This window comes from Myotis daubentonii, chromosome 14 (assembly GCF_963259705.1).
Source record: "Myotis daubentonii chromosome 14, mMyoDau2.1, whole genome shotgun sequence".
NCBI lineage: Eukaryota > Metazoa > Chordata > Mammalia > Chiroptera > Vespertilionidae > Myotis > Myotis daubentonii.
Genome location: NC_081853.1, coordinates 34,605,532 through 34,620,078, shown reverse-complemented (window position 1 = coordinate 34,620,078; position 14,547 = coordinate 34,605,532). Strand labels below are relative to the sequence as shown.

General features: G+C 41.2%; 1 protein-coding gene across 2 annotated transcripts in view; it reads left to right on the top strand.

Moving 5' to 3' along the window:
• The window catches only part of NEK11 (NIMA related kinase 11), a 163,523-nt gene that overhangs the window by 37,339 nt on the left and 111,637 nt on the right, over positions 1 to 14,547 (top strand). For both annotated transcript variants that reach the window (XM_059663988.1, XM_059663989.1), the window contains exon 4: positions 12,912 to 13,030. In XM_059663988.1, coding sequence (XP_059519971.1) covers positions 12,912 to 13,030 — 119 coding nt within the window. The remainder of the gene's footprint in view (positions 1 to 12,911; positions 13,031 to 14,547) is intronic.

Here is a 14,547-nt window from a genome sequence, read left to right as displayed (position 1 = left end):
TGGCTCCACCCCTACTTCCTGCTATCACTGGCCAGGGCGGAAAAGGCACCTGATTCTCCGATCATGGCTCGGGGGTTTCCGATCACTGTCAGTGGCAGGGGGCTTCTTCCTGCTTTCCCTTTCGCCTCCCTGCATTGTGCCTACATATGCAAATTAACTGCCATCTTGTTGGCAGTTAACTGCCAATCTTAGTTGGCAGTTAACTGCCAATCTTAGTTGGCAGTAACTGCCAAGTTGGCAGTTAATTTGCATATAGCCCTGATTAGCCAATGAAAAGGGTAGCTCGTACGCCAATTACCATTTTTCTCTTTTATTAGTGTTGATGACTAAAATTGTGTGACAAAAATCCTGTATAATAAAAGTCCAAAGAAAGAATGGCAGAACCACCAGAATGACTGGTTGACCAGTTGCTATGATGTGCACTAACCATCAGGGAGCAGACGCTGAACACAGGAGCTGCCCCCTGGTGGTCAGTGTGCTACCACAGTGGGAGTGCTGCTCAGCTGACCGGGATGAGCAGTTGCTCCTGCTGTGAACCCAGGGCTGATGGGCAGGATCCCGGGCTGCCTCCTCACCCCAGGCTCCTCCTCCTCGCTCCCTGCTGCCTCCTCCAGAAGCCCGCAGGTCGCGCAGCACCGCACCAGGCTCACAGAGCTGACCCTGGAGTCTGGGAGGCGGGTTTGTGGCCATTGCGGACTGAAGCCCTACCCCACTGCCCCTCAGTGCTATTGTGCCTGGGCCCGACCCCTACCGGGTCCCCTGGAGAGGCGAGTGCTCTGGCTCCACAGAAGATGCTGGACCAGGGAGCAGCCGCTCAGAGGGTGGGTCCACAGCTGCTCAGTTGACCGGGATGAGTGGCGTTCCCACAGCAGGCCGATCCCCGAAGGCCATGCCCCCTACCAGTGCACGAATCCTGTGCACCAGGCCTCCAGTATAGGTGTAATTTTGAATCACACCAGAAAGCTGTTGTGTTGGCTGTTGTCATTTTTTTACTTGACAATCTAAGGGAAAGGAGGTCAGTGCCCCTGACTGAATAGTCAGGTATTTATTGCATGTTTAAAAATTCTTGGAGCACACCAGTGTACCTTTTGCAGCCAATTGAAAATTGCTGATTTATATCAATGGCTAAAATGTAAGGGGGATGGGATAAGTGTAAAAAAAAAATGGTATGGTTAAAGTGCTATGGGAGTTAAGAGTAGAGAGAAATATCGATCAGCTGCCTCCTGCACACCTCCTACTGGGGATGTGCCCGCAACCAACGTACATGCCCTTGGCCGGAATCGAACCTGGGACCTTTCAGTCCGCAGGCTGATGCTCTATCCATTGAGCCAAACCAGTTAGGGCCTAAGTTTTTTTTTAAAAAAACTTTTGCTTTTACTGCTTATTTATTTTTTGCTGAAGATAACAAGACCTGTTCTGATTTTTGTGAAGATTAATCAGGGCTGTAACCCTACACACACAAGTTCTGAGTGTTACAAACAATCTCGTCCTGTGCCCCTGCAATTGTGTTCCCATGTAAACTGCTTCTGGGGAAGATTGTTGCCTTTTGTCCAATCACCTAATATCAAATCATCTTATGTAAACTAGCAATAAGATCAATTGTTCCTATCTCTTGGTAAAAATTGTACAATAGTAAAGAAAGTGTGAATCTAAAAATGCAATTAACATTGTTTATAGACCAAATGAAAGTATTTCCCTCATGTGTACGTGTTATTTTCCAACCTTCATATGTTTGTGGATACTATTGTGATAAAATGCAAATCTTTAAAAGTGACACTGAATCTACAGCTGCTTTTAGAAACAGTATGTGTTTCTTAAACCTATCTATTCATGGTTCATAAACACTATTGGGATGCAGCCCAAGATTTAGCATTTCTCTTCTGGGCTCTCACAGCACTTATAAGTAGGAAACCCCTTATCACAGTGTGTTACAAGTAACTGTACTATTTCCACTCTCCACCCTCACACAGATGGAGAAACCTCAGGTAAAATCCATGTCTTTTATATATATTTTTTCTTTTTTATACATTTAATTAATTTCAGAGAGTAAGAGAGAGTAAGAGATAAAACATCAATGATGCGAGACAATCATTGACCAGCTGCCTCCTGAATGTCCCCTACTGGGGATTAAGCCAGCAACCTGGGCATGTGCCCCGACTGGAATTCAAACTGTGACCTCCTGGTTCATATGTCCATGCTCAATGACTGAGCCACACTGGCTAGGAAACATGATTTTTAATCTTTAATGGTCAGTGCTGAGGAGGAGTGCATTCATTGTTCATGGTGGGTGATTAGTGAGTATTTATTTAATTGAATTACTGTTAGGATAAAAACAAATGGAAACTATATGTCAAAGTGGTTTGTAAAGTGTGAAAAAATACACACACTGTATATTTATATACATGCACACAGACAAAGGTAAGGTATGTATTATCAGAAGAATTATTTTTAAATTCTTCATCACTTTCATTTATTCTACAAATATTTACTCTTTGAGATGGTGAAAACAGAATAATTAGAAAAACTAAATCAGTTGGTGCAACAGCAAACACGAGTCATTGTTCTGATGTGTAATTGGAGGGGACAAGGTTTTCAATCTAAGGTGAGCCTCTATTTTGGGTGAGGAGCACCTCAGCAAGAAATAAATGAACTTTTCAGAAAGTCAGAGAAAGGGACACCTCAATTAGGAAGGGGTTAGCCTTGGGTGACACCAGAGCACATAATTAGAGCCAGGGGACCACTAAGGGAGCCAAGTTTCCGAAGCTAGTCATTCGTATCTACCAAATGAGCCCAAATTCCCTACCTTGTCTATATCCACATAGTAGACTTTATAAAGCTTGACATTTGCAGTAAATTAAAAAAAAAAAAAAAAAAAAAAAAAAAAGAGTAGAGAGAAATGACTTTGGTCTGCAAGAACCATGGAAGGGCTGGCATCATATATGGGAAGGGTTAGGTTAAGGGATATGGATGAGGCAAGGGCATTTCAGTTAAAAGGAATCTATAATAATATAAGCACAATATGCTAATTAGACCAGACATCCTTCCAGATGACCTTCCGGATGAAGCCAAGGCTGTGAGGGCCGAGCCCCTTGCACTAATTTTGTGCACTGGGCCTCTAGTAATGTGAAAAAAGGCTCAGAAGTAGAAAAGCATGGGCCATGATTTAGGAACCTAATACTTCACCTTTAATTGTAATGTGTTTGCAGTTAAACACATTCCCTAATGTTAACAACTTATTTAACCTAATATTTTGCCCGTTCCCCTTCTAGTGTCTTTTGCCTATTCCCAGGATCTAATCTAGGATCCTTACACTGCATTTAATTGTTGTAGCTCCTTAGTCTCCTTTAATCTGTGGCAGTTTCCCTTTCCTGCCTTGTTTTGTATGACCTTGACACTTTTGAAGGCTATTGGTTGGTAAATTATTTTGTAGACTGTCTGTCAGTTTGGGTTTATCTGATGTTCTCTCATGATTAGATTGAAGTTATGTGTTCTGGGTCAGACGACCACAGGAGTGATGATGTGCCCTCAGTGTGTCACATGAAAGGGTGCCTGTTAGTGTATTTTCTTCCTGGTGATCTTAACTTTGGTGATTTGATTAAGGCTCTGTCTGCTGAATCTCGCCACTGTAAAGCTACTCTTTTCCTTTTTGTAATGGATAAATATCTTGGGGAAGATACTTTGAGGGTGTCCATGTTAATATCCTGCTCCTCCTCAAATTTTCCTCCACTGATTTTAGCATCTGGCGTAATGTTTACTGTGATGTTTTCCTAATAGTGATTATGTATTTCTGTCATTCTTTCCACATTTACAACTTGGGATTCTTCTATAAGGAAGAGCTATCCTTCCATTCCTTCTCCTCCATTTGTGTATTTATTCAAGTATTTATTTATATCAGCGTGGACTCAGACAAGTTTTTTATTCTGTGGGCTATACAACCAATGTTATCATTAATTATTCTATAGCTCAAATTATTCCAGCTTTGGCTGTTGGAGCTTCTTCAGGTTAACCCCTGTATCCTCTGTATCCTCTTACCATGCCCATATCCTTTTTCAAGGAGAAGTGGATTCTCATCTATTTTATAGATGAGGAAATAGGACCCCAGAGAGGTGGAGTGATTTTTCTGACAATCACGTGGCTTGAATGTTGAATTTCACTCAGAGCAGGGGCATTGGAAAAGCTATACCCCCTTTTAAAAAATATTTTTATTGATTTCAGAGTGGGAGAGAGAGGGGAACAGATAGAAACATCAATGATGAGAGAGGATCATTTATCAGTTGCCTCCTGCACACCCCCTACTGGAGATCAAGCCCACAACCTGGGAATGTGCCCCAATCAGGAATTGAACCGTGACCTCCTGGTCCATAGGTCGACACTCAACCACTAAGCCATGCCAGCCAGGCAGCTACCCGTTTTTAAAAATTTTTACTTAGGTTACTTTAATTCCCTTCTTAATACTTAGATAGAGTCAACTGAATAGTCCATTATTCCTACCTTCTCAAGCATGCAATTATTTACTTTTACATGGACATGAATGAGTTGAGGTAGATCGTTTTATTATTCATATCATCAGTGTTAACCAAACGTGTTTCAAAAGGAGGCCCTAAACCAGTGGTTGGCAAACTGCGGCCCCTTGAGTGTGGCTCTTCCACAAAATACCACGTGCGGGCGCACACAGACAGTGTGATTGAAACTTCGTGGCCACACTTAGGGGCCAAAGAGCCGCATGTGGCTTGCGAACCGCAGTTTGCCGACCACTGCCCTAAACTAAACACAAATTTCAACCCAGCCACTCTAATCAAGCCTGAAACTTTCAGTTATAAGATGAACAAGGTCTGGGGATCTAATATGCAGTGACCATAGTTAATCACATTACACTGTACACCTGAAATTTGTTACAAGAGCAGATCTCAAGTACTCTCACCTCAGAAAAAAGTAACTATGTGTGGTATTGAATGTGTCAGTCAGCTTGACTGAGGTAACCATCCCACAGTGCACACGTACACACTGTACACGGAAGCTGTCCCTTGGCCTATTCTCATTTATATTCTGTTTCTTTATTTTTGTTTACATGATATATATAAACATAGAAACCTGTGTATTCCCTGGCTGGTTTGGCTCAGTAGATAGAGCGTCAGCCTGCAGACTGAAGGGTCCCAGGTTCGATTCCGGTCAAGGGCACATGCCTGGGTTGCGGGCTCTATCCCCACTGGGGGCGTGCAGGAGGCAGCTGATCAATGATTCTCTTTCATCATTGATGTTTCTATCTCTCTCTCCCTCTCCCTTCTTCTCTGAAATCAATAAAAATATATTTTAAAAAGTAAACCTGTATATCAATTTGCACACACGTTTTAACATGATGACATTATTATTTTCTCTCAGCAGGAGATTAGTAGCATCACACTGACTTCTGTTCAAATCTTGGTCCATGTCCTTGAGCAAGTTATTTTACTCTTGACATTTTCCTGACCTCAAGCTAATGTAACAACACATATTCTGTTAGGTTTTTATAGCAATTTGAAATAATGGATGTTGAAAAAGTGGCCATCAGTGCTTTGCACCTAGTAAACCATCAGTAATGGAAGTTGTTAGTTCCTTATTTCATTGCTATTCCCTTCTCCCCTTTCCCGACATCTTTAGAGGGCAAGGTAATTTTTACCTCTTTGAGTTTTTTATTTGCAGCCTTTACTGTAGGGATTCATGCCAGAAGGAGGGAAGCAGGCAAATTTTTTAACACTAATGGGTCTGATGGCAACTTTTAGGCAAGTACTTGCCAAGGATCTGTTTGTATTATAAAAAAGAACATTTGAAATTTCTCTTATGCTTCTTGTTTATGTAAAGCTGTTTAAATACACCAAGTAAGTGGGTTGAGTTTTACAATCTCAAAACTCTAGTGGGTGTAAGTAGACTCTTGCAAGTGAACTTGGCAGTAACATGTAGCCACCAGGCTAATTAGCTCTCAGAGTATTCTTACAACATCCTACTTGCTGTGCTCTGGGTCTACAATTGGAGACAAACCTTTTTCTATCTTTCAACGCCATTGTTATAGTCCTGAAACTCTGTCTGGGGCCTCCGGCAACCAGAATTGGTTGTTTATGGATGAGAGACATGCTTGATATTCATCACTGTGACGTGGATTAGTGGCCATCTGTCTTCGTCTGTTCAAGCATCGATAGCAAAATACAATAGATTCAGTGGCGTATAAACAACAGAAATCTGTGTCTCACAGTTCTGTAGGCTGGAAGTCTGAGATCAAGTTGCTGGATCCAGATTCAGGGTCTGGTGAAGGCCCGATTCCTGGTCTATAGACGGTCATCTTGCTGTGTCCTCACATGGTGGAAGGGGTGAGGGAGCTCTGCGGGCTTGCTTTTATAAAGACAATTCCATTCATAAGGGCTCCACCCTCATGATCTAATCACCTCCCAAAGGTCCCACATCCTAATATTATTACACAAGGGTTAGGGGCTCAACATATATATTTTGGGGGACACAAACACCATCCTTCCTGCTGTGAGCGGTAGCTGTCACACATGAGGCTGTCTTCAGTGGTTGGCTTTGCTGGAATGGCTGCCAATTGATTGAGGGACCTAACCATGACCTTCAGAGAGGTGTGGCCCATGAGGCCCTCTGGTTTTCCCTGGCAGCTCCATCCCAGAGTGGGTAGGCCTCCTTGAATTTGCTCCATGTCAATTCTATTATGGTCTAAAGTTTATTCAGTAGGGAAGACTGTAAATAATGTGTCACATTTTTATACACATAAATCAATCTGTTCGTGATTTTTGTACCAAAATTAAAGTCATTTTATTTGTTCCATTTATTTTCTTTGCTTAAACTATGAAATATTTTAACCTTTTATCAAAAAAAGTTAAAAAAATAAAGCCACTGATTTTTACTTAAAATTGCTAATGAAAAAAAAATGAAAAGCAAACAAGTTTCATTTAAAAGAAAGGAAGTACTGCACTAATATAAAGCAATTCATAAACCCAGTAGCACTTAGGCATTTGGGGTATGGCTTTAGTTGGCATATGACTTTATATAAATACTAGGGGCCCGGTGCACGAAATTCGTGCACTGGGTGTGTGTGTGGGGGGGTGTCCCTCAGCCCAGCCTGCCCCCTCTCACATACTGGGAGCCCTCAGGCGTTGATCCCCATCACCCTCCAATCGCAGGATCGGCCCCTTGCCCAGGCCTGACACCTCTGACAGAGGCGTAGACCCCCATCACCCTCCGATCGCCTGATTGGCCCCTTGCCCAGGCCTGACGCCTCCGCCAGAGGTGTCAGGCTTGGACAGGGGACCCCCATCTCCCCCCGATCACTGGCTCTGACCCCCGCCCAGGCCTGAGGCCTCTGGCCCAGGAATCATGCCTGGGCAGGGGCCCCCCATCTCCCTCTGATCGCTTGCTCCACCCCCCGCCCAAGCCTGACGCCTCTGACCCAGGCTTCAGGCCTGGGCAAGGGGACCATCATATCCCCCCAATCCCTGGCTCCGCCCCCCACCCAGGCCTGATGCTTCGGCCAGAGGAGTTGACCCTCATCACCCTCCGATCACCAATCACCGGATCGGCCCTTTGACCAGGCCTGAGGCCTCTGGCAGAGGTGTCAGGCCTGGGCAGGGGACCCCCAGCTCCCCGTGTTGCAGGCTCCACCCCTGCCCAGGCCCAATGCCTCTGGCCTAGGCATCCGGCCCGGGCAGCGGGGACCCACAGCTGCAGCAGCCCCATGACCGTGGGCTCCGCTTTAGGCCCAGGCAAGGGACCCCTAGCTCCCGGGACTGCCAGCTTCAACCGTGCCCAGCTCCCATCGCTGGCTCCACCCCTACTTCCTGCTATCACTGGCCAGGGCGGCAAAAGCGCCTGATTCTCCAATCATGGCTGAAGGGCAGGGCAAAGGCGGCCCCAGGGCCGCCTTTGCCCTGCCCCCCAGCTCTTAGCTCCCCCCTGGGTTTCTGATCACTGTCAGTGGCAGGGGGCTTCTTCCTGCTTTCCCTTTTGCCTCCCTGCATTGTGCCTACATATGCAAATTAACCGCCATCTTGTTGGCAGTTAACTGCCAATCTTAGTTGGCAGTTAACTGCCGATCTTAGTTGGCAGTTAACTGCCAATCATAGTTGGCAGTTAATTTGCATATAGCCCTGATTAGCCAATGAAAAGGGTATCGTCGTACGCCAATTACCATTTTTCTCTTTTATTAGATAGGATAAGTATTCAAAAATAGAATCAGAATAACCCACTTCAAACAGTTTACTTTTTAAAAGACCAGTGATTTGTAGATGAAAGTATTATTACATACCACTGCTTAAAGTAAAAGTGAGTTTTACCATTTTATTCTCGTTCATGTACATTTGCCTCAGCAGGAAGAACACTTACTATAAAATAACTTGAAAAAAATCTTAGCTTGGGGTGGTAAACACATAACACATATACAGATGATGTATTGTAGAATTGTATACTTGAAACCTATATCATTTTATTAAGCAATGCAACCCAATAAGTTTAATAAAAACATTAGCAACTAAACCTAGGAATGCTCATTTATATTAGCAGCCATAAACATTATGGTACCGCTTGGCATTTGTTAATAACTATTTAGGATCTGGATTTTCTGACCTTGCTTTTTAAGCGCATTATATGGCTTGATGTTTCCCCCACTTAGCATGCACTCAGTTGCAGTGAACTTCCAAACTTCTAAGGAGATGTTTTCTGGTTCTACAATGTAATGACAGAGGACCTTCTTTCCCTGCCCCCACCTCCATTTATTGGTGTTTTCCTAAATGGAATGCCACAGGCTTTTTAAAAGTGTCGTTATAAAATGATTCTTACTCAATCATGACTTTCCCAAGTACACTTTTTTACCTTTGGACTTTTTCAAATTAAACCATTTTATTCAGTAATTTGGATAAAACATTAAGTATGTGGCATATCTGTATTATTATCTAGCAGTGTTTTCTTTAAGTGTGGTTGGTCCATGGACCACCTGTTCCAGAGTAACTCAGGATGCTTGCGAAAAAAGTACATATTCCTTGCTCCCCTTTGGATTTACTTAGAGTCTCTGTTGGTGTGGCCTATGGATATGCATTTTAAACAAGCCACTTGGATGGTTCGTATGCATGCTAACTTTTGAAGTCCATTGAAAGGATGAATTCGGAGCTAATTTAAAGGAGATGTACAGTGGGAGGGGCCATTTTAAGATGTCGATTAAGTGAATTAATAAGGGGCAGCTTTTTCATTTTAAAACGAAGAATAATTTTTCAAGCTCCTTCTGAAACCATGAGATTACTTTGTCCTTTGTATTTGCTCTGAACATTGCAGTTTCGTTGTATTCAAGCTTCTGAGAAGGCTCTACTTTGGCCTTTTAAACTGGTTGAAAGTACCTCTGTTGGTGACTTAAAGTTAATTTTTTTAAATCAAATCCTTTGGGGATTTAGACATTTTTAATGGCAATCAGAGATGGAGTTTAGAGACTGTAGTCAATCTGATGTTGCCTAACTCGGAGGGGGATAGGGAGGAGATACCATTAATCCATCAAATGGAACATTTTGATTTACAAATTTTCAAAACCTTAGAAGTTAACATCAGGCTTTCATTGCAACTTTCAAGGGTAATATTAGTGAAGAAAGTATTTTTTTTCTCAGTAATATTATCTCAGGGCAACATTATCAAATTAAAGTCAATATTCTTTTCATTAAAGTTTTTATAGCGATAAAAGGATTAACTATTTTTCAAAGGCAAATTAAGAAAACATAATGTGCAGATATTATAATAAGAGTTTCTCAAACTGAGGTGTGACATTTTATCAAAAACATTTGATTTTCACTTGGAAGATGGCTCAGAAAAAAAGTAATTAGTGCTTTCATATTGCTGAGTTGAAATCAGACTGCTTCACAAGAAATTGTATTTCTTTGGTATATAAAAACATAATTTGTTGTGTCTTAATCTGTGATTGACTTGATTACCTTAATTAAATCCTAAGAAAATAATCTACAGAGTATTTATTAAAGAACATAGTAAATACAAAACAAATAGTTTTTCTTGGAGATAAACTTGCAAAGTGAAAATTGTAGGGTAACCTGAGGAGGATAAGACCCAGCTTTCTGATTGATTTGATCTTTTGACTTTCTTCTCATTTGAACACAACCCTTGCTTAATACTAAGAATTAGCCTGTTCCTTCTTTATATGATTCTACCCAGAGAGCAAGGGAGAGATTGTGTAGCTCCCTTTGACATTGCACTTAGAGACTTACTATTAAAGGCCCTATTTTTTAATAGTATATATACATATACATATACGTATACATATACGTATACGTATATTTAGGCACAGGAAATTACACACACATTTAATATCAATTCAGGAAGCAGACAAGCAACTTGTACTCACAACTTGAGGAGAGAGCATAAGGAGGTGATTGTCACACTAACAATAAATGTCACTCAGGACACGTGCTCTGCCAATGCAAAGGCCATTGTCACAGGAACGGCTGTACTTATATGTCTGGCCTTCCTACAGTGGGAAACATTAGGTTGAAGCAGGAAGCTTCATTGATATTTCTTTAAGGCAAGTTTTTCTTTTTCTTTTTATTTCTTCTTTCTTCCCTCCCTTCTTTCTTTCCTTCCTCCCTTCCTTTCTTCCTGTCTGACACTCCTCATCTGAAGCTATTCAGGATGGAGACAGCACCATGTAGATAATTATCTTTCTGCCACTGGAGATGTTTTATTATATTCAGAGAATCTAAATGGGATATTGAAAAGAGATTTTTTGTTTTATTTTTTTATTTTTAAAAAGATATATTTTTATTGTTTTCAGAGAGGAAGGGAGAGGAAGAGAGCGATAGAAACATTAGTGATGAGAGAGAATCATTGATCAGCTGCCTCCTGCATGCCCCACAGTGGGGATCAAGCCCACAACCTGGGCATGTGCTCTGACCTGGAATCGAACAGGTACCTTCTGGTTCATAGGTCGACACTCAGCTACTGAGCCACTCCGGCCAGGCGCGCGCATGTGTGTGTGTGTGTGTGTGTGTGTGTGTGAGAGAGAGAGAGAGAGAGGGGGGGGGGGGGGAGAGGAAGGTTTGCTAGAATCCCCTGGGATAGAAAAGGAAAATATATACATTTGTATCTTGCCTTTCTTCTGAAGGGTTTCACGGGATGTTATAATAATCTATTGTCAAAATTGTTCTATTCAATTTATGAAACATTATGACAGTACAGCTTGTGTGATCTAACTTTGATAAACTCTAGAATTAAAAAAAGAGGCGATATAAAGACAGGCTTGGAGAATGAGAAGGAAACAATGGTTTTTTTGACAAGGAGTCAAATATTGGATTCACTGTATTTGTGAATTCCGGCAAATTTTGATCACCTTGCCCAGAAAAATTCAGTAGGAAACTGAATTTGCACAAGGGTGCAAGGTGAAGGTTTGATATGCCATTTCGACTTTTCGTGCCTCGTGCAAAGGAGAGAATATGCTAGGCAAACATTTGCATGTTGCACTGAAAGGATATAAAAAATACATTGCAAATCACTGATTCTGTTGACTTCACGTTGTTTGATTGGAAGTAATTTCCTCTTGATTGTTTAATTGCCTATAAATGCTTTTCCTTTGCACCTAACAGCTCTGTCAGGAATAGTCTGTGTGTAGCTTAATGTTTGGCTCTTATGCTCGTATGAATGTGACATATACCTCTCCCCTCTTCATGGGGCCTGTGTTGTTGACCTCCCCCAAGGACAAAACACAATCGCATTTAACCCATCCTTTTCTTAAGAGGAACAGTTCTTGAATTGTCTCTAATATGTTGGTGTTTTAAGGGAAAAGGGGTCAGGTATAGGGGTTTTCTAAGAGAAACACATTTTGTGTTCTTATTTCTGTGGTGGGTGAAATACATTAAGATAAGCATAATCAGGATGGTCTTACATCGTTCTCCGCCGGGCAATTTTAGATGTTTGTTATTTGTGATCACGATTCATTTGGGCACCAGGTATTATCCTTTTATGAGTGGTAGGACAGAGACTGACTAAATCAGGGGTCCTCAAACTTTTTAAACAGGGGGCCAGTTCACTGTCCCTCAGACCGTTGGAGGGCCGGACTATAGTTTAAAAAAAACAACTATGAACAAATTCCTATGCACACTGCACATATCTTATTTTGAAGTTAAAAAACAAAATGGGAACAAATACAATATTTGTATTTGCATGTGGCCCGCGGGCCGTAGTTTGAGGACCCCTGGACTAAATGATGTGTCTGGACCCCACATAAATCAACGTTGCTGGATTGCTGAGTTTTGCTCTAGTTAAATAGAGAAAAGGAGAGCTAAGTTATTCCAAGGAACAGGTCAGTCTGGGCAGTGAAGAGAACCTATACTCCAGCAGCCAGCACTATATGCACAATGTAAGCACCAATTTACTTTCACCAGAACAGCATTGCTTTATATTAATATCGTTAGTTTGAATTTTTGCTGGCTTTATAGTTTTAATTTGTATACATGTTAGGGTTCTATAGTTATGTAAAATTCTAAGTATAAGTAAAGTTATTCCTAGTTTTATGTGGGTACATATATAATGTTGCGAAATGCATTAAAAATAAATGTTAAAGTAATATTGAGGTAATGTAATAAAAACAAAAAACCTTTAGAACGGTTTTGTCTTTGAGTGATGTCAAAGATAAGCCATACATTTACTTAAAGCAATGAAAACAGTTTATTTAGTATCTATGGACAGGGGCAAGAGCTGAGCTCCTCTCTGAAATGTGCAGAGGTGACTGGAGGAAGCAAACCTTCGTCAGTGATAGTTACAGAGTTACCTTATGCCCTCACTTTCTTATAACAATAGCGACTGCTGTGTATTAACTATATTTGAGAGAGTTTGATTTTAAAATATTAACTGAAAAAAATATGATAAATTATGCTGTTTGGTTTCAGGGCCGAGACCTGGACTGTAAAATTCAGGAATATAAAGAAGCTGGAAAAACCTTCTCAGACGGTCAAGTAATAGAATGGTTTATCCAGCTGCTGCTGGGAGTTGACTACATGCATGAACGGTATGTTCTTTGTTACTGAGGGACAGGACTTTTTAAAACAGTCATGTCTGTTTGAAATGAAATTTTGGGGGGTAGGACTGAAAGAAAGCAAGACCAAAAGGTAAATGACTATAGTTCAACATCTATAATATACTTTTTCTTGAGAAAACTGTTGAATGATTATATTAGAAGATTTACTTGAAAAGCATTTTCTTAGTTGTTGTTCTAGAAATCAAGTTGGCATTGAATACAAGACAAAATTATATTAAACACATTTCCGATACCTGATCATATCCTGTGAATTACAAGTGATTTCCAGATACCTCTAGCATGCTATGAATTTATTATACCTGCAGCAGCTTAAGCTATAAATACCCTAGGATGCCATAAATGCATTGCATGGTCACCTTGGAATGTGTCTGTGCACATTTAGTGGAGTTTACTTCTCAAGGCAAACTAAGTAGTTGAGGCAAAAGATATCGTTTGGTATTCAGACCAAAAGTCAGTTTGATGTGATGTACCTGATAAAGAAGGTCAAGGTATGTTTTATGAGTTCAGTTGTCTATAATTTGTATTTACAGTCTCTGTTTCAAAAATGTATTTTAAAACTTTTAAATAAGAAGCTGTAGATGTTAAAATGTTTTACAGACCCATACAGTGGTATGAACACACTTGAAAAGATGTACACACATAGACAAATACAAGTAGGTATTATGAGATGTCTCTGTTAGCTTTCAGCTTAAGAGTGGGCAGAACATGTGGTGACACTCTTCTTGAACAAAAGTAGAAATTTATAGGGCACACCGAGGTCTGCCTACCCATGGATATCAGATAATTCAAATGTGTTGCCTGTGGTTTCTGATCTCATAAAAGGTAATTGGACTATTCTGTGCTTTGCTGTGACCCTTCTGAAAAAACATGCTCCAGGATACAGAGAGCCACTGACTTATTGACAGCCCCTTGCAATCTTTTGATTGATGTAAAACTATCCAAAGAGATAATAATAAAAGAATATAAAATAATCTATAATAATAAAAGCATAATATGCTAATTAGACCGAACAGCCAAATGACCTTCTGGACATCATTCTGGACATCCTTCCTGATGAAGCCGTGGTGGCGGGGGCCAAGGCAGAGGCGGTTAGGGGCTATCAGGCAGGCAGGCGAGTGGTTAGGGATGATCAAGCAGGCAGGCAGGTGAGCAGTTAGGAGCCCGCAGTCCCAGATTGCAAGAGGGATGTCTGACTGCCGGTTTAGGCCCGATCCCTATGGGATGCCAAGGGATCCCGGATTGCGAGAGGGTGCAGGCCAGGCTGAGGGCCCTCTGCCATGTGCACAAATTTCATGCACCAGGCCTCTAGTCTTTTAATAAACTACTCAACGCTGCTTAATGTAGGACATTCATGTACATACATACAGTTGATATTGTAGTATTTATTTTCTTTATTATTCCATGGCATATTTATTACCTTATACATAAGGAAAACAACACATATAAAGATGCTACCTTTGGTATTTTGTGTGCAAAATATAAAACTG